Source organism: Rhododendron vialii, chromosome 5a (genome assembly GCF_030253575.1).
Source record: "Rhododendron vialii isolate Sample 1 chromosome 5a, ASM3025357v1".
Lineage (NCBI taxonomy): Eukaryota > Viridiplantae > Streptophyta > Magnoliopsida > Ericales > Ericaceae > Rhododendron > Rhododendron vialii.
The window spans coordinates 35,163,080-35,185,395 of record NC_080561.1 but is presented as its reverse complement, the minus strand read 5'-3'; the positions used below and the strand labels follow the sequence as shown (position 1 = coordinate 35,185,395).

The window sequence follows — 22,316 nt, the reverse complement described above, 5'->3', positions numbered from 1 at the left end:
TTTTTTTTTTTTTAAAGTTTTTTATTTAAATTCTATACTTTTTTAAATTTATCGTTGAGATGAAATATATTTTGTTGCTGTCACGGAATCGAGATGAACTAGGAAACCACTACCTTCTTTCGTAAAAGGGAGTCAACTATGATAAGACGTACAATTTTCGGATAAAAAATAAAGCACTTTTGTGCATAGTTTTTAAATTTTTTTTTTACACCAAGTTAAAGACCTATTTGAAATCTTTAATTTGGTGTCAAGAAATTTAAAGATTATGCATTAAAGTATTTTTTATTTGAAAATTATACTACTCCTTTCATTTATTTTTAAGTGTCCTGTTTCATAATTTTAATTTATTAAGAAGACATTATCATTACACTTTTCATATTAACTTTTACCTCCAATTTCTCTCTTTATCCTCTATGAAAATATTATCATTATATTTTTACTCACTAACTTTTCAAAATAGAATTTACTTTTAGGAGCAAAATGAAAAATTTACCAATTTTTACTCACAAACTTTACAAAATGGATATTTATTAAGGGACAGTTCAAAATGAAATACCGGATTCTAAAAAAGGGACGGAGGGAGTATACATCTTTTTGTAATAGATTCCCTTTCAAGGATGAATTAGAAATGGAGGGAGTAGTTTTTGGACAAAACGATATTTAAATGGTTGAGGCAAGACAAAAACAAGCCAATTAAAAAGGAAGTCCGGAGACCAAAATTACACCCAGGAAGCTGCTTGTGAAGTTCCTATGAAAAAAAACAAACAAAAAAAAACGAAAAGGCTACTTGTGAAGTTGAAGCTGACTTTCTTATACAGATCACCAACATTTTCACAAGTTGAGCATCTAATGATTCGCTTTTAGGCTGGATCCAAGTCATATATATAATATAAAAATGTGGGTGCCTTGTGCTCAAGGGCGAGCATGAAAATGTCTCAAACTAATAAAATCGTCGAGAGCGAGAATTTAGAGCTGATCCGTAAAATGTCGAAAATGTAGAGGGACGGGAGATATTAAAAACCTACACTATTGCTACAATATAGGCTTACACAAAAGGAGAAAATGTAGAGGGACGAGAGATATTAAACCATGGATGGCGAATACAAAATTTTGCTATCTATGTCCTATGTAAGAACTAATCCTTAAGAGATATAATAAGCTATTTACAGCGGGGTGAATCTGGACCGTCTAAGAGTGTTTTAGACGATGCAACTTTTAAACAAATTTTCCCGGAGAAGAGTTTACTCCTTTAAATTTATTTAAGAAACCCTTCGTAAATGAGTTTTTCTCAATCTTTAAACAACGAGAAAAAGCCCAAGACATGGGGCTCCATTTCTATCTCGATAAGTCAACCCATGACGAAACGATATAAATTGTTCTAAATTGGGAAATTATATTTGAAAAAGGGAGAATTGGAAGGAAAACAAGTCGGGTCGGGTAACTCTTTAATTGTGTACATTTGAGATCATGTTCGGTAATTGTCCCAAAGAGTCCAATAGTTCTCATAATGCAAATGGGGAGGTTGGCAGTTTGTCCCAAGACTGGTGTTAGTGTTCTTGTTCGTATTGGCAGTTTGTGCTTATAGGCAGGCCTCCCCTCATCAATTCCAAAATATTTACGCACGCTTCATTATGTAAGTCTTACGTAATTTACATGCTTTCAACAGGGTGATATCTTATCGGTATAATGTTTTTATGGGATCCACCGATGACTTCAGTCTTCAGGAGACACCTACGGGAGAGACCCACACCTTTTAATAGAGTAGTACTTATTTTTATTTTATATAATAAGAAGTGGACTAGTCCAGTTGAGTTACATACGAAAAAACAAACCTTTGATGATCTAAAGTTATTTACTTCCCCAGTATCGAAACCCCGTGACAAGTACTGAAATGACCATTATTGTATTCAGAGAGAGAGAGAGAGAGAGAGAGAGAGAGAGAGATGCTCCACCAACCTGTACTAATTTGGACTAATAATGGGTGTTCATCAGACGTGGGTTACCTGGTAAAACAAACCTTAATTCCCCATCACAAGTTTTCCGGCCAATTTGCACATTGCTCATATTTAGTGCATTTTTGTTCTCTTAGTTTTGTGGGGTTTGGTATTTCTTTCAGCACATGATCTTCTTCCACTGGAACTAATTCCTGAGAACTTCAGTTCTCCGGGCAATGTTCTAAAAGTCGCTGGCGTTAGCCGGGCGGTCAGCCACCTTCGAGCTTTGAGGCTGAATAATCGGCGATTATTCGGCACATAGCAATTAGTCCGATCTAGTCGGATAGGCCCTGTCGCCGATTAATTCCGATAGTTAGAACTGACTTAAGGTAAATTCCGCTGCTGAAAACGAACGGGGAAAGAGTTGATGCCATGCCGAGCAAAAAAAAGGATAGTGTTGATTCAATGAAGCGCCTCCAAGTAAGCTCTTATCATTGTTCAAAGTTCAAACTCCTACTATTTCACTAGATGCCCACACTAGTGTACACATATTGGTACGTTTACTCAAGTTTTTGATCAAATTCAAGTTCAAATTTAAGTAAAGCTTCATTTGATATGATGTGGTCAAACTCAAATCTACACATGAACTTGAGTAAAAGCTTCATTAATCGGATAGTTATAGATTGAATGGAATTGTTGAATTTGAGTATGAAAAGTTCTTAATGTTAATTGAGTACCGAATTTATATACCTTTGTTATCTCCCTTTCCACCCTTAGAGCGAAATGCGGGTAAACTAAAAATTCTCCAGATTGGTCTGAATTTGTCAAATTTGGTTTATTTTACATGGTTTCGTATTGCCGAAGTCTTGTTGTTCCTACGCTTCCAAACACATCGTAAGCTAAGCCCGTGCTGACGAATAACGTGAACCCGAGTTTCAAAAATGTCTAAAACTTGATTGGGTATAAATTTGAGTCAAAGAGTAGGGTGAATTTCAAGGGGGTTTGTTAAGATTTTGGGTTTGAGTGGAAAAAAAGAAGAAGCTGAGGACGAAAGATGCTCTTACAGATATGATTAAGAGAAATAGACTCTCAGCGGGATAAGTGGATGCAGGGAAGGCCTAAGATTTTTGGTGCACAAAGTGAACATACGATGTGGGGTGCTCCGTACATCTTCAAACACAAATTCAAATAGACGGTATTGATCTGTAATGTAAATTGAAAACATTTGAGAAGATCCAATTAGAAATAGTAGGTACAATGTGAAAAATATTTTTGCCAAGAGTAAAAATAGAAAGTTACGTGAATTGGTCCTGGTTAAAAAAGTACAAAAATCATTAGGTTTCTGAGCACCTCCTAAAGAAAGAAAACACCACTGTAAGAGAAAAAACAAAGAATTATCTTAGGGACATCATGATTGTCTTGGAGGAGGCTCCTGTTTTTTATGGAACAGTTTTTTCGGGTCCATTATAAGACTACACAAAAAGTTGGGGATGTATTTGAAAAGAAATTTTTAGAGCCCAAAGCGTACAATTTGTGTGCTTTGGCTCAGGTTCCACTCATGAGACTGAAATTTGGAGGGATTTACAAGTCAGCCGTATCCTCCTGATTGAACGATATTGGAAATTCATACTTGCAATGGAGTGTATATTTTAGCTTTTAGTATACGTGTACACTGTTCAGTAAGAGCATAACCATTTCTTATCTGTGCCTAATGCGTAAAGTATTCACCTTGAAAGAAAAACAACTCTTGGGCAGTTTTAATCAGTCCCACATTCATTGGCCGCGAATACCTCCAATAACCTGCAAATCACAAGTACCAGTCAAGTCACGATAGTGTAATCCAGGATGTTCAAGCAAATCACAAGTACCAGTCAAGCCACGATAGTGTAATCCAGGATGTTCAAGCAAATCACAAGTACCAGTCAAGCCACGATAGTGTAATCCAGGATGTTCAAGCTTATGGTTCATCCCAGAGTCTAACCCCTTGACCATGGGACTAACCTTGCAGATTGAAAACTTACTCGATATCAATGAGTTCAAGCTTATGGTAGCATGCAAATGAAACTACTCCCTCGCTCTCAAGGAGGGACAATCAATCCAATGGGTGTTAAAAGTTGATTGAAAACTTTTATCTTTTGATGTGCTGACGTTTTGCTTAGAGCAGCTTCCTCAGTGATGGTTTTTTGCATGATCTAATGTTTCTTAGGTTGTTCGCTTCCGTTCTTTGGAGAAACCTAAGGAGGATGAGTTCTCTCTTGAGTTGTAAGTTCTTCGAATTCCTCAATCTTAGCTACTGTCCACTCAACTGTTTCTATACTTCTTTGTGTCGTTTTCTTTTTGGATTTACTCGTCTGAGAAAGAAATTTTACTTTTCTCAATTTTCAGATCAAAGGTTCACAATTATGATGACGTCGTTGAAAGAGTAGCCAGCCATCTTGGCTTGGATGATCCATCTAAAATAAGGCTTACATCTCATAACTGCTACTTCCAGCAACCTAAACCCCAGCCAATCAAGTATCGAGGAGTGGAACATCTATCAGACATGCTGGTTCAATACGATCAGGTTCTCCAACATATTAATGTCACCCTGATTTAGGCTTCTCTAATATTCTTACCTTGATCTTCTGTTCCGATAGGCTCATTTTGCCACCTTTTTGGCAGACTGCGGACATTCTTTACTATGAGGTATTGGATATCCCTCTACCAGAACTTCAAGGCCTGAAAACACTAAAAGTTACTTTCCATCTTTATTCCAAGGATGAAGTGAGTGTCAAGTTGTAGCTGTTGTTTCTTTTTTGTGTGTCAGATCTAGTCTCCTATTCAATCGTGTTTTAACCATTTTCAGGTAGTAAATCATACTATTAGGTTGCCAGAACAGAGCACTGTTGGAGATATTCTTAATGACCTTAAGACAAAGGTAAGTCTTAACTTCATGTGCTTTCTATCAGGACACCTACTTTATTCCCAATAATGTGTGGCTGTCTTGCTTGAAATGCCATTCTCTTTCACTCACTTCTGTGCCAAATTTCTTAATATTTCTGATTTGGTGAATTTATTGGAGAATCTTTCATTTTCGTCTGAGTTCATCTTCTCAGAATCTAATTCACCTGTTGCATTTTGTCGGAACAGGTCGAGTTGTCACATCCAAAAGCGGAACTTAGGTTGCTTGAAATTTTCCATCACAAGATCTACAAGGTAAAGATGTTTCAAGCTATTACTATTAGTTTGTGGACTAAACTTGAGAAGAGCTCGAAATAAATGCATCTTGATGGCTGGTTAGTGTATCTTTGTTAAAGCATCCAACCAAAAAGCAATGAGTTGTATGTGAGTGGTCGCTAAAGCTCACAATATTAGTTTTGGACTATGTAGCAAGGACACAACGTTGGAGTCCATGTGCGGTGTCAGACACTTCTTGGACACCAACACTCTCCTGACACGTGTCCTGACTGTCAAATCCTAAGTGCCCTATTTTTTTCATCATCGTTTGTTTGTTCACTCCGGGACACTCTAAAAAGTGCTCTGGACACTTGCAAGACACGTCGGGGGTGTTAAATGAAACAATTAAGACTCATGTTGAAGCTTAGAAAAGTCTTTCCTATGTGAAATATAATAGTTTATCGATCATAACGACATAGATGATGAAACACTTTGTGTTGGAATACTTTTGTGATGATGTGACGATAAATAAGAATTAAAGTATTTAAGGTGTTGCATATTTAGAATTAGAGCCTTCTTTATTCATCTAATTGATTACGTACATATTATTTAAAAAATTGGTACCCAATGTGTCTTGTCCATCAATTTTCTGAAATTTGCATTCCAGAGTGTTGATTTCGTATTTGTGTCGGTGCTACATAGGTTTTGAAGGGTGATAATTAACCTATATGATAGAAGCTAGAACACTTCACCCACGTGCAACCCCCAATCGCATGTTAAAAAAATGATCCGCACTATAGGGGTCACAACAAAGTAAGGTATTAGGGCACAAACATGGGGGCATTCAATTGAAGGAGTCTTGTCTGAAAGCCTCCACAAGCTTAGTTCTGGTACCATGTTAAAGCATATAACTCAAGGCTTTAATTGGAGAGGCTCATCCGGCTTATGTACTAGTTCTGGAGGTGATAATAATTAACCAATGTGGGACAAGCTCTTGCAGTCTTAATATACTTTGAGAAATGATCACATTACAAAGGTTCTTGGGAGATAGTGATTGATAGGTCGGCCTCCAAAGTAAAATCAATAATTTGTACCGAAAACTTTCCTGTAATATATGTTGTTCTGCCATTTTGCAGATTTTCCCTGTTGATGAGGAGATTGAGAATATCAATGATCAGTACTGGACAATACGTGCAGAGGAGGTAATATATAATTTTTATTTGCTGGTCTAATATATATGCATGTTGGCAACTTGGCATTGAGTTTCTCCATATTTTCTTGTGTGTTTTCTGCTTAAAATGATACTTTAATTCTTCTAAAAGGTACTTTATTTTTCTTGATTTGTGTGATCAAGACTTCAGACTAGATGTTTTGATCTTTATTGAACTTTACACAATCATGCTTTCACAAACAGCTATGTCGGTTATCGATGAATGGGAAATTACCCAAGCCTTCACTGATTAGCTTCCACGTTTGGGTTCGTGCAAAAAAACAACTATGTGCATGCCTTTGGTTTTTGATTGAAGGGAACCCCTAGGATAACTGTGCTAGGAATTAACATACTAACTCTTGTCAAATTCGGTCACAACCCTTTCGATTTAATATAAGCTACATAAATATTGCATCTTCGGGGTTTGGTAATGACCTGGGTTTTCTTTCTTCATTTTTTCTTTCCCCATATTCCTCTCCAGTTTCCAGTTTTCAACCAAGTTTCTTCCTTAGGCAAAATTTCAGTCTCATATGGTTAAACATTTTTGTTTCATTTAACAAGGTGTAACTGATACATAGATGACTCTATGACACAACTATATATTCATTTTCCTAACTCAACAAAACGGATAAAGGGTGACAGTGTGAGTGAGGTTCTCGCTAAACCGGGGTTTCCATACGGAAGATTTGTGCCGCCTTACCCCATGTTTGGAGAGGCTTTTTCCTTGACCCAAATAACTATTGACTGTTCATTATCAGCGGCTCAGCAAGCTGCTTTGGATGTGTTCACCTGACTAATACAGCAAGCCGAGTTTTCTCGTGATGTTGTAGTGGATCCACTCTTTTTGTCAGAACATTCTTGACTTTATTAATCCTCATTAACAGATTCCAGAGGAGGAGAAGAAACTTGGTCCTCATGACCGTCTCATTCATGTTCATCACTTTAAAGTCGATGCAGCTCAGAACCAAGGGGAACCAAGAAGTAGCACCTCCGTCCAGAATTTTGGGGAACCTTTTTTCCTTGTTGTCCATGAGGGTGAGACCTTGGCTGAAGTCAAGGTACGCATACAAAAGAGACTGCAGGCGCCGGATGAGGAGTTTTCAAAGGTACAACTACTTCTTAGTAGTTAACATTATTCTATGGCGCATCAAACTCTTTACTTTGAGATGCCATCTATGCTTTGTCATCATTTAATGTTCTTCCTGCAATTAATGTATTCTCTTTTTCTCAGTGGAAGTTTGCAATACTATCTTTGGGGCGTCCTGAATACCTTTTGGACTCGGACATCGTTTGTAATCGTGTTCAGGTGCTTGTAAATCCTTCTCTCTTTTACACATGGACAAGTGCACGCGCTGATACGGATACGGACACGGACTTGGACAAGTAGACACATCATTCTTCCAAAGACACTGACACTTTGGGGACATGTTGAACATATCTATGTTGTTGTAGTTTTATCCTATAAATTCAATTTGTAACATCCGATAAAGGAACATGAAGAATGGTAACATTAGGAAAAATATAAACCAGCAATAACTAGATAAGTATTCATCAACTAAGCATCTGCGGCAATTTTGGCTTTCTCGCAGCTTATAAAAATTGCTTTCTTGCAGCTTATAATAATTGCATTACGATATCCTTATATGTCATTAACGTGTTCAAATCATGTCCCAGCCTGTCCCCGACATGTCCTAGGGTGTCCCCAAGGTGTCTGACTGGGAGTATAAAAGTTTGGACTTTGGACACATATCTAAGTGTGTCGTCTTAGCTCATTCCCATGCATACAATACTTGGATGAGGTGGTTAGCATTTTCCCTCTTTTTCTACTTTTGACATTTTTTTCTTTCCAGAAAAGGGACGTTGTAGGGGCGTGGGAACAGTACCTTGGGTTGGAGCACTCTGACACTGTTCCTAAGAGGTTGAAGGAAGGAAATCAGCTATATCAGAGTGTTCCTAAGAAGTCATATGCAGCAAATCAGGTACGTAATTTTTTGTCTCATGCCTCTTAGGCCCTGTTTGTTTGGCTGGACTAACAGTGGATTGATAATAATTCCGTGATAGTAGGAGGATGATACCGAGGGCATAAATAATACCACATCCCCCATGGTATATGTTGCATGTCTTGTGGAATTTGCTATCCAACGAGATATTTAATACATGATATGTGGTCTCATTGATTTTATAGTTCAATCTGATGCTTTATTCAATACAAACAAACGGGGCCTTAGCGTTTATCAGACTGTGACTTCATTTGGTGAATGATTACTATTATGTTGACATGGTTGTGACTTGTGATGTAAAGAAAATCTTTATGTTGTTAAGGCAGCAGAGCATGTCCCTTCTGAACCCACTCACTTCGGCAATGCTTCAAATCGGGACTCAAACGACGCAACTCCTCCTCCGGCTGGCAAAGTCAGATTCTTATCATACTGGGTTTCTTCTGAGGCATCCCTGTTACTCGAAAAGATCCACGGCCTTCACAAGGACACTTTCGTTAAATTCTCCGTGACTAGTCGCTTTATGCAAACAGGGGTACTCGAGTCGTTTGCTTTGTTCGTTGAGTCGATGTTAACAACCAAGGTGAACGAGGTGAATGAAGAAGCGCTCAGCCAGGCTTTCATTTCAGTCAAGGAGTTTGAGCAAGTGGGGCTGGACTTATTGTGGCTGAAGCGGAGGCTAGAGGAAGCGGAATTAGTGAATAAGCTCTCAGACTCGCGTATCTTTGTTGAATCGTGCGAAACTAGTTTGAAATGGGCTCGAGCCAAGGTTCGTGAACTCAAAGAAGTGCTTGCCAGGGCTAAGGAAGAAGTGGAACTTATGTCGAGGGAATCACCCGAATCGCTTGGTGTAAATGATCCTGTATTCGAGGGTGTTTTGTAAAATGCAAACTTTTTGTCAAAAACGTTTTCGAACTCCTTTGTGTTTGATTGATGCTTTTGCACGCCGATTTGCGAGGATAGGAGCTCCAGTGCATAGTTTTGTAACTGCTTAAATCCTCTATGCTGCTTGAGTGATTTGTATATGTTGCTGCTTTTATCTGCAAGGATGCTGTGTAAAAAGAAACAATTTTAGTTACCTTTGTTTGGTTCCCATCTTCGAGAAACCCATTTTTATGTCTGCACGTTTTTCAATAACTTTCTCTATCGATCTTTCTCCACTCATTACCACTTATTACATCAAAAATATTTTTCAAGTATTTCGAGAACGTAGCTGATGTTTTGAGGATGACTGTTCTTGATTAAATTTTGCTTAGATGCGCACAAAGTGAGCAGCGAGCTAGACTATAATCAGAAAGAATGCCCCTCAACGTATTCGGAAAGGTTACGGCTTACTTGCAGTCTAGCAGACGAATTCACCCCAGAATCTCGGTCCCGCGCTTTAGAGTCAGAATTAACCTTGTAGGAACTTCGCTCCTATCGAGAAAAAGAGTGCGTTTCCAACTAAAGGCAGAACCTTTGAAGCATATGAATTTCAAAAGAAATAAGAGGAGCAACAAAGCTAAGAGAAAAAACGAAGTAACAATGTGATACTGGAAAAACATTTGCTACATATCAACAATATACTAGAAAAATATCTGTGTTCTAACAGTCAGCCACCTAGGCTGATTACTCCCTGCCTAGATAAGGCAGTCAATTAGTTGGTGCCTAGTTCCTGCCTGGACGCTTAAGCGGCCGACTAGTTGGTGCCTAGGCGTTAGGCGGCCCTTTTCGGCCCGACTAGCGCCTAACAACTTCTAGAATATTGAAAAATATTTACTCAAAGTTATTCATCTACTTAGTATGAACATAAGATTGACTTATCGTAGATAATTAAAAAAAGTAAATAAAAAAGCATTTGCAGCTGACTCTAATTCTTAATTGCAGGAATCGCCAAAACGAGGAACTTCTAAGATTGGAAATTGATTGATTAATTGGGTGAATTTTTCTGAGCTTGGGCTCTATTATGAGTAAATTATTCGATTTATCTTTATATCAAGAGTGTACTATTTGAACTCAAAAAGAATCTCTTTAACCTCAATTTCTTTTTCAATTACAAAATTTATTACTCTCCCAGTCCCAATTTCTTTAGGCATTCAATTACAAAATTTAATCGATTAATTTTTTAGTTAAGATTACATGATTAAACAAAAATTTCTTTCATCTAAGGCAAAAATAAACACGCTACAGATAAATTCTGGATGTACACGAACAAAACTATAGAGATTTATTTATGCTAATTTATAGACTTTATGAGATATGTGTTTGTTCGCCGTTATAAGCTAAATGGCTTCTTTTTTTTCTTATCCCAAAAAAAAATTGTATTTTTTGGTTTTTCATAAATTTTTATGTGGATTATTGATTTATCATGACGAGAGGAATCTAAAAAGTAAAAAGATTACATTCGAAACACAATTTTTTTTAATAAAGATGAAAAAATTGGCTTATTTTTGTCTTTATTAAAAAATTGAGTTTCAATCGTTATTTTTTTATTTTAAGATTTCTCTCGTTGTGATGAAGCAATAATTCTAAAAAATTTGAGGAAAAACTAACAAATGCGATTTTTTTTTGAATAAAGACAAAAAAAAAAGGTCATTTGACTTATTAGGCCGAACAAAAAAATAAGCCATTTGGAGAAGAAATCAAAGTTAGTAAATGACTGCAGCAAAAGTGATGTCAAGACAGATGGAAGAAAAATAAGGATGAGACAAATATAAGGTTATTGAGGGCTATTAAAAAAGTAAATAAATAAAAACTAGAGAACACAATATATATGAGAAGATAGTTGTTTCAGGAACTATCAAGGGAGAGAGGTGAATATTATTGAAGTACTAGTGATTAGGCACAATACGTCGATAAAAAAAAAAAAGACACGACACAACACTTTTTTATTACAAATTAAAAAAAATTATCCTTCCCTTCTAGTAATCTTAAAAAACCCAAATGAAAAATGTTATAATTTATTTTTTAAAATTCTCTTCAAATAGACAAATGGTATAAATTGAACTAATTTCTTCTAAGAATAGTTTCACAACAAATAATACCACACTCGTTGAAAAGTAGGAGCACATACCCAAATGAAATTTGTAATTAACTTATGCACAACCATTTGTTAACAGCTATCACGATCAACCAATACTTATATCACACCCGTATCTAATATAGTTCAACCAACAACTAATCCAAAAAAAAAAATGAATAGTTTTAAAACTCCACTTCCCGTAAGTTAATGAATGTTGTTTTTTTTTTTACATTGAAAATAATTCTTGCAACGGAATGCCACGACTTGAGTTTTTTCCCCCTTAAAATCAAAGGAATGCTACAGGCCTATAACTGAGACAAATTATCAAGCCCTACTACTTTCAATCATGCGTCCAAGAAATAGGTGAAACAACTTGTTACCAAAAAAAAAAAATTAAGTTTATTCTTTTGTATGAGTAAAGTTTTTATAATATTTTTCTATTGTTACCTCAGTTGATGGAAGAAAGAAATTAAATAGAGTTTTCTAATAGATGAGTGGACAATGCACAACATCCCAATAATAGAGTTAAAGATTGATGATAGGGAAAAGAAAACGTTTTGATAATAAAAGGCTCATTGTTAAAGGGAAATGATTTTGTCACACCATTTTTTGATAATACCACACCCTGCAAGTGCATTTTTGCACCAAAAAATACACTTGCAGGGTGTGACATTATCAAAAAATGGTGTGGCAAAATCACTACCCTTGTTAAATAAATAAAAAATATATGTTTGTCCCTAGATATGACAACATTGCCAAAGAAGTAAGGAAAGAGGGAGGGAGGGATAGGATAAATTTATTAAAGAAGTTGATTGGATGGCTATAACCTATTGGAAATTTGATCTGACGGCTGGAGAGGTACTCGTGTTTGTATGTGTGCATAAAAATCGCTCTGTTTTATAATATAGATTTCCCAAAAACCTACTTTCACTCCTTTGCAATAGTATCTCTCTGATTTTTCTGAATCAATAAAACTAGTAGAGAGTAAATTCTATCCACCAAGGTGAAAATCCCATGGTTTTGTCCATCGCTTATGGGTCCCACAAAACTGTTTTGTTATAATCTGAACCGTTCATTTTGTAGGATAAGTAGAATAGTATTTCCATGAAAAAAATCAGCTTGATTGGATATTAATAGATATATCAAAACTTGAATTTTGGTCTAAAAAATGAACGGTCATAGATTTTGAAGTTAAAACCATCCACGACTGTCCATTTCCTAAATCAAAATTCGATTTTTAATATATCTATTAATGTCCAATCAATCTCATTTTTTGCATGAATATACTATTCTGCAGGCCCTATAAGATGAACGATTCAGATTATAACAAAAAATTCCCGGTGTATATTTATAGATGAAACCTTAGCGGCTAAACTTGAAATACAGAAAACATGAGGGACTAAGGCTCCGTTCCAGAACACCTTCTTAAAAAATACTCCATAGTATTTATTTCACATTTTCAAACTTAAAAATAATGTAAATAAAAAATAATTTTTCAATTTTTTTTACACCATATAAAAGATCTCAACAAAATTTATATTGATAGAAAAATTATTTGCATAAGCATATAATTTTTGAGCTTAAAATTATCTTTTTAAAAAATAAGTATTTATTTTCCTTTCGGGCCTGTTCTTCTAAAAAAGCCACTTGGCTCATTTTTTTTGTCCTTATTCAATTTTTTTCGCATTTATTAGTTTATCGTCAAATTTTTGGGGATTATTGCTTTGTCATGACAAGAGAAATCTAAAAAGTAAAAAATTACGATCGAAACCTAATTTTTTTGAATACAGACAAAAATAAGCCAATAAGCCAATTTTTTTTTATCTTTATTCAAAAAAAAAATTAAATTTCGATCGTAATTTTTTATTTTTTAGATTTCTTTCGTCATGACGAAGCAATAATCTCCAAAAAATTAACGAAAAACTAACAAATACAAAAAAAATTTGAATAAAGACAAAAAATAAGCCATTTGACCTATTTAGCAAAAACAACAAAAGTTGCATAGTGCAATTAATGCACCGAAAAGATTCGGCCATTTTTCCACCGCCAGCAGACTTCAAGAGCCTATAGATATTGGATTGAGCTGATTTTTTACGGGGACCCTTGAAAAAATATTTTACATTTAATGAACGGCTCGAATCATTCGTGTGAAACCCATAATGAACCCCACATAATGGTATGTACATGATCTATGTATAAAAAGTATGTGTCAATAGACTTTATGCTGCTTCATGGTTAAGGATTTTGGCCTACTTCAAGGTTAAGGTTATGACATCACCACTATGTCATCATCCCATCAAAACATTTCCCAAGAAATGCTAGTATATAGTATTTGCTTAAACTAGTACTGCTATTATTTGATACTACCTCAGCACTATTTGATAGTATAATACTAATCTCATCTGCAGATCTTCCATCACAATTTTTTGTTCTTTTAGTTTTGTGGGTGTGATATTTCTTTCAGGATATGATCGTCTTCCACTGGAACTAAAATTCCTAAGAAGCCTGCCCAGCAGCAAACAACTTCGGCCGAAAGGATATACGGTACGGGGAAAGTGTTGATGCCATGAACCGCCTCCAAGTAAGCTTGTAGTACCATTTTGCAAACTCCTATTTCACTAAAATAAACTTTTCGCAGTTCAAAATAATAATAATAATAAAAATAAAATAAAATCCTATTTCACTAGTTGCACAAACACTGATACATACATAGTGGTACGTTTGGTTAGACCTGTTGGGGTCTGATTCGATTTGGGTCGCGTCTCGCTCACACTATTCAGGGACCCCAAAACTAGTTAGGGGTATTACGGTAATCGGTGATGCAAACTCTAGGTGGATGTATATCTTCATTCGAATTAAATTGTAGAATTGGTGTGAGCCGTGTATGTACTCAACTATACACAATTGAAGAACCACACAAAAATCTGTGTGTCTTGCATTCTTGTTTTCTGTTTTTAATTGTTCTCCTGTGTACGTGTTGGCTTGGCCCATTTTCTCAACAAGACCTTCTGTAGCACCTACTCAAGCTTTTACTCAAATTCAAGTTTAAATTTCAGTAAAGCTTCACGTGATATGAAGCAGTCAAACTCAAATCTAAGCATAAACTTGAGTAAAAACTTTATTAATTGCATAGTTATATATTTGATGGCATTCTCAAATTTGAATAAGATGTGAGTCTGCTTTTGATTGAATTAAAAACTTGACAAACTCAATTGGGTATAGTTTGAGGCAAAGTAGAGTGAATTTCATGGGGTGTTTTGAGGCAAAGTAGAGTGAATTTCATGGGGGTTTTACTTTAAATTTGGGTATGAGTGAAAAAGAAGAAGCTAAGACGTAAGATGCTATTAAGGGATATGATCAATGATAAGACCAGGGGGGTCTAGTGACAGCGACCGTCACAACAAGAATTTTAGAAAATACAATTATTATATGTAAAAAAATAAAATTATGCCCAACTTATATAGTCTCGTCACCAGATTTTTTAGTATACATTTCACCACTGCTAGGATAAAATTCTGGTTCCGTCCTTGGATATGATAAAGGTATATAGACTCTCACTGGGATATGGATGCAGGGAAGGCCTGAGGATTTTTGGGTACAAAGAGAACACACAATATTGGGTGCTCCGTACATATTCGAACTCAAATTCAAATAGGTGGAATCAATCTGAAAAAAATAGATTAAAAAAATTTCTGTAAGGTCCAATTAGTAATACTATGTGCAATGTGAAAGTTAAGTGCCTAGAGTAAATAAAAGTTAAACCATGTTCGTTTCAGGGTTTTGGATTTTGGATTATAATCATTATCTTATTTCTTTTCGATCATTATTCTCATTTTTTTTTCTCTATTTCTCTCCAATCATTACCCCTATTTTCAATAATTACTCTATTTCTCTCTACACTCATTACATACAAATCAAAATCCAATATCCCAAAACGAACAGGGTCAGGTTTCTGAGCACCTCCTAAAAAAGAAACAATTTTTCTAAAACCACATCCAATCACACACCCAAATCAACACCCATATTCACAATTGAGGTGGGGCCCACACACACTGGGTGTGTAGTGTGTGCGGGCTCCACCCTTTTGTGAGTGTGGGTGTGTATACACCACTGCAAGATTGAACGAGGCTCCCGTTTTTCATGGATTCGTAGAACAGATTTTTGGGTGCATTATAAGACTACACAAAATGTTGGGTCCGTATTTTGAAGAGAAATATTTAGGGCCCAAAGCATATACTTTGTCTGGTACTGCGGTTTGGCTTAGGGCCTAAGTCCGCTATGGTTGAGTTGGTGAAGATACTGTCCAAGTCTAGAGATGGCTTCAAGCTAACAAGTTGCTGAGCGCACATGCACTCACAGAGATGGGTGAGACGAACTTCGACTTCTGCTCGGCTTGAAGCAATGGTTCGAAATTAGACACTGAAGTGAACGTGAGAAGGGACCAACAGATGGGGCATTGGTTCAACCACGGGTCCACTGGGTGAATCAACAGGAACAAGAACGAGATTCACGACTCAATTCCTCCATTAGATAGTCAAAAGGGTGAACACACTGGATCTGAACCATGACGTCAAAAAGTACCGAGAAATGTACTTAAACTTATACATAAACAAAGAAGTATAGCTGTACATTTCTAAAAGAAAAATTACCTAAAAAGTTTTATCTTTATGTAGTTCATTTAAGTTTTACCCTTTCCATGACCAGTCATAAATATGGCAAATGATTGGCAAATGGACCTCTGTGTATTTGCAATAGCGTCAATAAAAATTTAAAGGGACATTTGTTATTTGGTGGATTGAAAAGTCAGCCTTGTTCTTACTGTTTGAAGAGTATTGGAAATTATACTTGCAATGGATTATGTACTAAGCTTTTGATGTATGTGTATAGTAATACCATACACCTTTTCTTATTTGTGCCTAATGTGTAAAGTATTTCGCCTTGGAAGAAAAACAACTCTTAGGCAGTTTTAGTCAGTCCCACATTCATTGGTTTACAAACTTGGAAGCATTTTACAAACAACCGGGAATAACTTCAATAACCTGCAAATCACAAGTACCAGTCAAGCCTCGATAGTCTAATCCGGGATGTTCAATCTTATGGTTCATCCCAGAGTCTAACCACTTGGCCATTGGACTACCCATACGGGTTGGATTTCGGATGTCGTAAATGTAGCATGCTATTGGAAACACTTCCTCACTCAAGGAGAGGGACAATCAATTCAGTGGGTGTTAAAAGTTGATTGAAAACTTTTATCTTTTGATGTGCTGACGTTTTGTTTAGAGGAGCTTCCTAAGTAATGGTTTCGCGTGACATAATGTTTCATAGGTTGTTCGCTTCCGTTCTTTGGAGAAACCTAAGGAGGATGAGTTCTCTCTTAAGTTGTAAGTTCTTCGAATTCTTCAAATTATGCTATTGTCCACAATTATTCCTGGTAAAATGCATTTAATCAGTTGTTTACTTGTTTCTATTCTTCTTTGCTTAGTGTGCTTTATGGATTTACTTGTCTGAGAAAGAAGTTTACTTCGTCTAAATTTTCAGATCAAAGGTTCGCAATTATGATGACGTCGTCGAAAGAGTAGCCAACCATCTTGGCTTGGATGATCCATCTAAAATAAGGCTTACATCTCATAACTGCTACTCCCAGCAACCTAAACCCCAGCCAATCAACTATCGAGGAGTGGAACATCTATCAGACATGCTGGTTCACTACAATCAGGTTCTTCCAACATATTATTGTCACCCTGATTTAGGCTTCTCTTATATTCTTAGCTTCGAATATCTTCTCTTTCTGGTTGGCAGATTTCGGACATTCTTTACTATGAGATATTGGATATCCCTCTACCAGAACTTCAAGGCCTGAAAACTCTAAAAGTTGCTTTCCATCTTTCTTCCAAGGATGAAGTGAGTGTCAAGTTGTAGCTGTCGTTTTATTTTTCTTTTTTGTGTTAGATCTAGTCTCCTATTCAATCGTGTTTTAACCATTTTCAGGTAGTAAATCACACTATCAGGTTGCCAAAACAGAGCACTGTCGGAGATGTTCTTAATGAACTTAAGACAATGGTAAGTCTTCTGTCAGGACGCATACTTTATTCCCGATAATGTGTGCCTGTCTTGCTTGAAATGCCATTCTCTTTCACTCACTTCTGTGCCAAACTTCTTACTATTTCTGATTTGGCGAATTTATTTGAGAATATTCCATTTTCGTCTGAGTTCATCTTCTCATGCGATTTTAACAAGAATGTAATTCACCTGTTGCATTTTGTTGGCACAGGTTGAGTTGTCACATCCAAAAGTCGAACTTAGGTTGCTTGAAATTTTCTATCACAAGATCAACAAGGTAAAGATGTTTCAAGCTATTACTATGAGTTTGTGGACTAAACTTGAGAAGAGCTCGAAGTAAATGCATCTTGATGGATTGTTATTGTATCATTGTTAAAGCATCCAACTAAAAAGCAATGAGTTGTATGTGAGTGGTTGCTAAGGCTCACAATATTAATTTTGGACAATGTAGCAAGGGCACATCGTCGGAGTCCATGTGCGGTGTTAGACATTTCTTGGATTTTCGGACACCGACACTCTCCAGACACGTGTCTAGCAGTCAAAATCCGAAGTGTCCTATTATTTCTCATCATCCTTTGTTTGTTCACTTCGGGGACACTCTAAAAAGCTATGATGCACGGACACGGATACGGATACGAACACTGACACAGGGACACGAGAATTCTAAAAAAATAGGGGCACGGACATGGTGGGGGACACGCCACATGTGCGTGCGTGTGTGTGTGTATATATATATTTATTTATTTATTCATTTATATAAATAAATAATTTTAGTTTGACACAAAAAAATTGCAATTTGGTCTCAAAATTTTAAAAAATTACAATTTGATCCCCATTTTTTTAAAATTACAATTTGGTCCCTAATTTTTTTAAAAAAAATATATAATTGGGCCCCTGCCGTGTCCCCCCGTGTCCCCAATCATGTCCCTAAAAAAAAATTTAAATTAAATTATGGGAAATGCCACGTGGCGTGTCCCATATGTGTCCCCGTGTCCCAATACTACGATACTTCGACCTCTAAAGGTGTCGGTGCTTCATAGCTAAAAAGTGCTCTGTACACTCTTGGGATACTCACAGGACATGTCCGGGGTGTTAAACGAAGCAATTAAGACTCTTGTTGAAGCTTAGAAAAGTCTTTCTTGTGTGAAATATAATAGTTCATTGATTTTAATGACGTAGATGATGAAACACTTTGTGTTGGAATACTTTTGTGATGATGTGGCGATAAATAAGATTTAAAGTATATAAGGTGTTGCATATTTAGAGTGTCGGTGTCGGTGCCACATGGGTTTTGGAGGTGATAATTAACCTATATGATGAAAGCTAGAACACTTCCCCCGCGTGCATCCCCCAATCGCATGTTAAAAAATGATCCGCGCTATAGGGTTCACAACAAAGTAAGGTATTATGGCACAAACATGGGGGCAAACAATTAAAGGAATCTTGTCTGAAAGCCTCCGCAAGCTTAGTTCTAGTACCGTGTTAAAGCATATAACTCAAAACCAATTGGCTTTAATTGGAGAGGCTCATCCGGCTTATGTACTAGTTTTGGAGGTGATAATAATTAACCAATGTGGGACAAGATCTTGCAGTCTTAATATACTTTGAGAAATTATCACATTACAAAGGTTCTTGGGAGATAGTGATTGATAGGGCGGCCTCCAAAGTAAAATCATTAATTTGTACTGAGAACTTTCCTGTAATATATGTTGTTCTGCCACCGTATATTTTGCAGATTTTCCCAATTGATGAAAAGATTGAGAATATCAATGATCAGTTCTGGACATTACGTGCAGAGGAGGTAATATATAATCTTCATTTGCTGGTCTAATATGCATGTTGGCAACTTGGCATTGAGTTTCTCCATATTTTCTTGTGTGTTTTCTGCTTAAAATGATACTTTAATTCTTCTAAAAGGTGCTTCATTTTTCTTGATTTGTGTGATCAAGACTTCAGACTGGATGTTTTGATCTTTATTGAACTTTACACAATCGTTCTTTCACAAACAGCTCTGTCGGTTATTGATGAATGGGAAATTACCCAAGCCTTCACTAGTTAGCTTGTGCGTTTGTGTGGCTAATTGATGAATGGGAAATTACCCAAGCCTTCACTAATTAGCTTGCGCTTTTGTGTCGGTTATTGATGAATGGGAAATTACCTAAGCCTTCACTAATTAGCTTCCTCTCCAGTTTCCAGTTTTCAACCAAGTTTCTTCCCAAGGCAAAATTTCAGTCTCATATGGGTAAAACATTTTTGTTTCATTTAACAATGTGTAACTGATACAGAAATGACTCTATGACACAAATATATATTCATTTTCCTTACTCAACAAAAGTTACAAAATGGATAAAGGGTGACAGTGTCCGTGTGAGTGAGGTTCTCACTAAACCAGGGTTTCTGTAGGGAAGATTAGTGCCACCTTACCCCCATGTTTGGAGAGGCTTTTTCCTTGACCGAAATAACTATTGACTGTTCATTATCAGCGGCTCAGCAAGCTGCTTTGGATGTGTCCACCTGACTAATACAGCAAGCCAAGTTTTCTCGTGATGTTGTAGTTGATCTACTCTTTTTGTCAGAACATTCTTGACTTTATTAATCCTCATAACAGATTCCAGAGGAGGAGAAGAAACTTGGTCCTCATGACCGTCTCATTCATGCTCATCACTTTAAAGTCGATGCAGCTCAGAACCAAGGGGAACCAAGAAGTAGCACCTCTGTCCAGAATTTTGGGGAACCTTTTTTCCTTGTCGTCCGTGACGGTGAGACCTTGGCTGAAGTCAAGGTACGCATACAAAAGAGACTGCAGGTGCCGGATGAGGAGTTTTCAAAGGTACAACTACTTCTTAGTAGTTAACATTTTTCTATGGCGCATCAAACTCTTTACTTGGAGATGCCATCTATGCTTTGTCATCATTTAATGTTCTTTCTGCAATTAATGTATTCTCTTTTTCTCAGTGGAAGTTTGCAGTACTATCTTTGGTGCGTCGTGAATACCTTCTGGACTCGGACATCATTTGTAATCGTGTTCAGGTGCTTGTAAATCCTTCTCTCTTTTACACATGGACACATGCACGCGCTGATACGGATACAGACACTGACTTGGACAAGTGGACACATCATTCTTCCAAAGACACTGACACTTTGGGGACATGTTGAACATATATATGTTGTAGTTTTATCCTATAAATTCAATTTGTAACATCTGATAAAGGAACATGAAGAATGGTAACATTAGGAAAAATATAAACCTGCAATAACTAGATAAGTATTCATCAACTAATCATCTGCGGCAATTTTGGCCTTCTCGCAGCTTATAAAAATTGCTTTCTTGCAGTTTATAATAATTGCATTACGATATCCTTATATGTCATTAACGTGTTCAAATCATGTCCCAGCCTGTCCCCGACATGTCCTAGGGTGTCCCCAAGGTGTCTGACTAGGAGTATAAAAGTTTGGACTTTGGACACATATCTAAGTGTGTCGTCTTAGCTCATTCCCATGCATACAATACTTGGATGAGGTGGTTAGCATTTTCCCTCTTTTTCTACTTTTGACATTTTTTTTCTTTCCAGAAAAGGGACGTTGTAGGGGTGTGGAAACAGTACCTTGGGTTGGAGCACTCTGACACTGTTCCTAAGAGGTTGAAGGAAGGAAATCAGCTCTATCAGAATGTTCCTAAGAAGTCATATGCAGCAAATCAGGTACATAATTTTTCGTCTCATGCCTCTTAGGCCCTGTTTGTTTGGCTGGACTAACAGTGGATTGATAATAATTCCATGATAGTAGGAGAGTGATACCGAGGGCACCAATAATACCAGATCCCCCATGGTATATGTTGCATGTCTTGTGGAATTTGCTATCCAACAAGATATTTAATACATGATATGTGGTCTCATTGATTTTATAGTTCAATCTGATGCTTTATTCAATACAAACAAACGGGGCCTTAGCGTTTATCAGACTGTGACGTAATTTGGTGAATGATTACTATTATGTTGACATGGTTGTGACTTGTGATGTAAAGAAAATCTTTATGTTGTTAAGGCAGCAAAGCATGTCCCTTCTGAACCCACTCAATTCGTCAATGCTTCAAACCGGGACTCAAACAGCGCAACTCCTCCTCCGGCAGGCAAAGTCAGATTCTTATCATACTGGGTTTCTTCTGAGGCATCCCTGTTACTCGAAAAGATCCACGGCCTTCACAAGGACACTTTCGTCAAATTCTCCGTGACTAGCCGCTTTATGCAAACAGGGGTACTCGAGTCGTTTGCTTTGTTCGTTGAGTCGATGTTAACAACCAAGGTGAATGAGGTGAATGAAGAAGCGATCTGCCAGGCATTCATTTCGGTCAAGGAGTTTGAGCAAGTGGGGCTGGACTTATCATGGCTAAAGCGGAGGCTAGAGGAAGCGGAATTGGTGAATAAGCTCTCAGACTCGCGTATCTTTGTTGAATCGTGCGAAACTAGTTTGAAATGGGCTCGAGCCAAGGTTCATGAACTCAAAGAAGTGCTTGCCAGGGCTAAGGAAGAAGTGGAACTTATGTCGAGGGAATCACCCGAATCGCTTGGTGTAAATGATCCTGTACTCGAGGGTGTTTTGTAAAATGCAAACTTTTTGTCAAAAACGTTTTCGAACTCCTTTGTGTTTGATTGATGCCTTCGCATGCTGATTTGCGAGGATAGGAGCTCCAGTGCATAGTTTTGTAACGGCTCAATTCCTCTATGCTGCTTGAGTGACTTGTATATGTTGCTGCTTTTATCTGCTAGGATGCTGTGTAAAAAGAAACATTATTAGTTACCTTTGTTTGGTTCCCATCTTTGAGAAACCCATTTTTCTCGTTGCACATTTTTTAATAATTTCCTCTCTCTCTCTCTACTCATTACATCAAAAATATTTTTCAAGTCTTTTGAGAACGTAGCTGAAGTTTTAAGGATGATTGTTCTTGATTAAATTTGCTT

The 22,316-nt window shown here is 36.8% G+C and overlaps 2 protein-coding genes across 8 annotated transcripts; both read left to right on the top strand.

Annotated features, from left to right (window-relative positions):
- Window positions 1-1,424: 1,424 nt before the first annotated feature.
- On the top strand, window positions 1,425-9,390 carry LOC131327199 (ubiquitin C-terminal hydrolase 13-like). 5 transcript variants are annotated; one of them, XM_058360245.1, is made up of 12 exons: window positions 1,425-1,633; window positions 2,117-2,414; window positions 4,141-4,196; window positions 4,320-4,497; window positions 4,596-4,697; window positions 4,780-4,851; window positions 5,064-5,129; window positions 6,227-6,292; window positions 7,185-7,406; window positions 7,532-7,606; window positions 8,181-8,279; window positions 8,623-9,390. In XM_058360245.1, exons 2-12 carry the CDS (start codon window positions 2,367-2,369, stop codon window positions 9,178-9,180), a joined length of 1,542 nt encoding a protein of 513 aa, XP_058216228.1. In that variant the 5' UTR covers window positions 1,425-1,633; window positions 2,117-2,366; the 3' UTR covers window positions 9,181-9,390. The 5 variants fall into 5 exon arrangements, with proteins under 5 accessions (XP_058216228.1, XP_058216224.1, XP_058216225.1 ...); XM_058360241.1 differs by having other exon boundaries at window positions 1,432-1,633; window positions 8,151-8,279; XM_058360244.1 differs by lacking the exon at window positions 1,425-1,633 and adding an exon at window positions 1,869-2,006 and having other exon boundaries at window positions 8,151-8,279.
- A 4,272-nt stretch (window positions 9,391-13,662) lies between these two features.
- On the top strand, window positions 13,663-22,201 carry LOC131327016 (ubiquitin C-terminal hydrolase 13-like). Of its 3 annotated transcripts, none has more exons than XM_058359975.1 (11): window positions 13,663-13,879; window positions 16,624-16,679; window positions 16,837-17,014; window positions 17,098-17,199; window positions 17,287-17,358; window positions 17,570-17,635; window positions 19,094-19,159; window positions 19,967-20,188; window positions 20,314-20,388; window positions 20,931-21,059; window positions 21,403-22,201. In XM_058359975.1, exons 1-11 carry the CDS (start codon window positions 13,865-13,867, stop codon window positions 21,958-21,960), a joined length of 1,539 nt encoding a protein of 512 aa, XP_058215958.1. In that variant the 5' UTR covers window positions 13,663-13,864; the 3' UTR covers window positions 21,961-22,201. The 3 variants fall into 3 exon arrangements, with proteins under 3 accessions (XP_058215958.1, XP_058215959.1, XP_058215957.1); XM_058359976.1 differs by having other exon boundaries at window positions 13,674-13,879; window positions 17,098-17,203; window positions 17,291-17,358; window positions 20,961-21,059; XM_058359974.1 differs by having other exon boundaries at window positions 13,674-13,879; window positions 17,098-17,203; window positions 17,291-17,358.
- The last annotated feature ends 115 nt before the right edge of the window (window positions 22,202-22,316 follow it).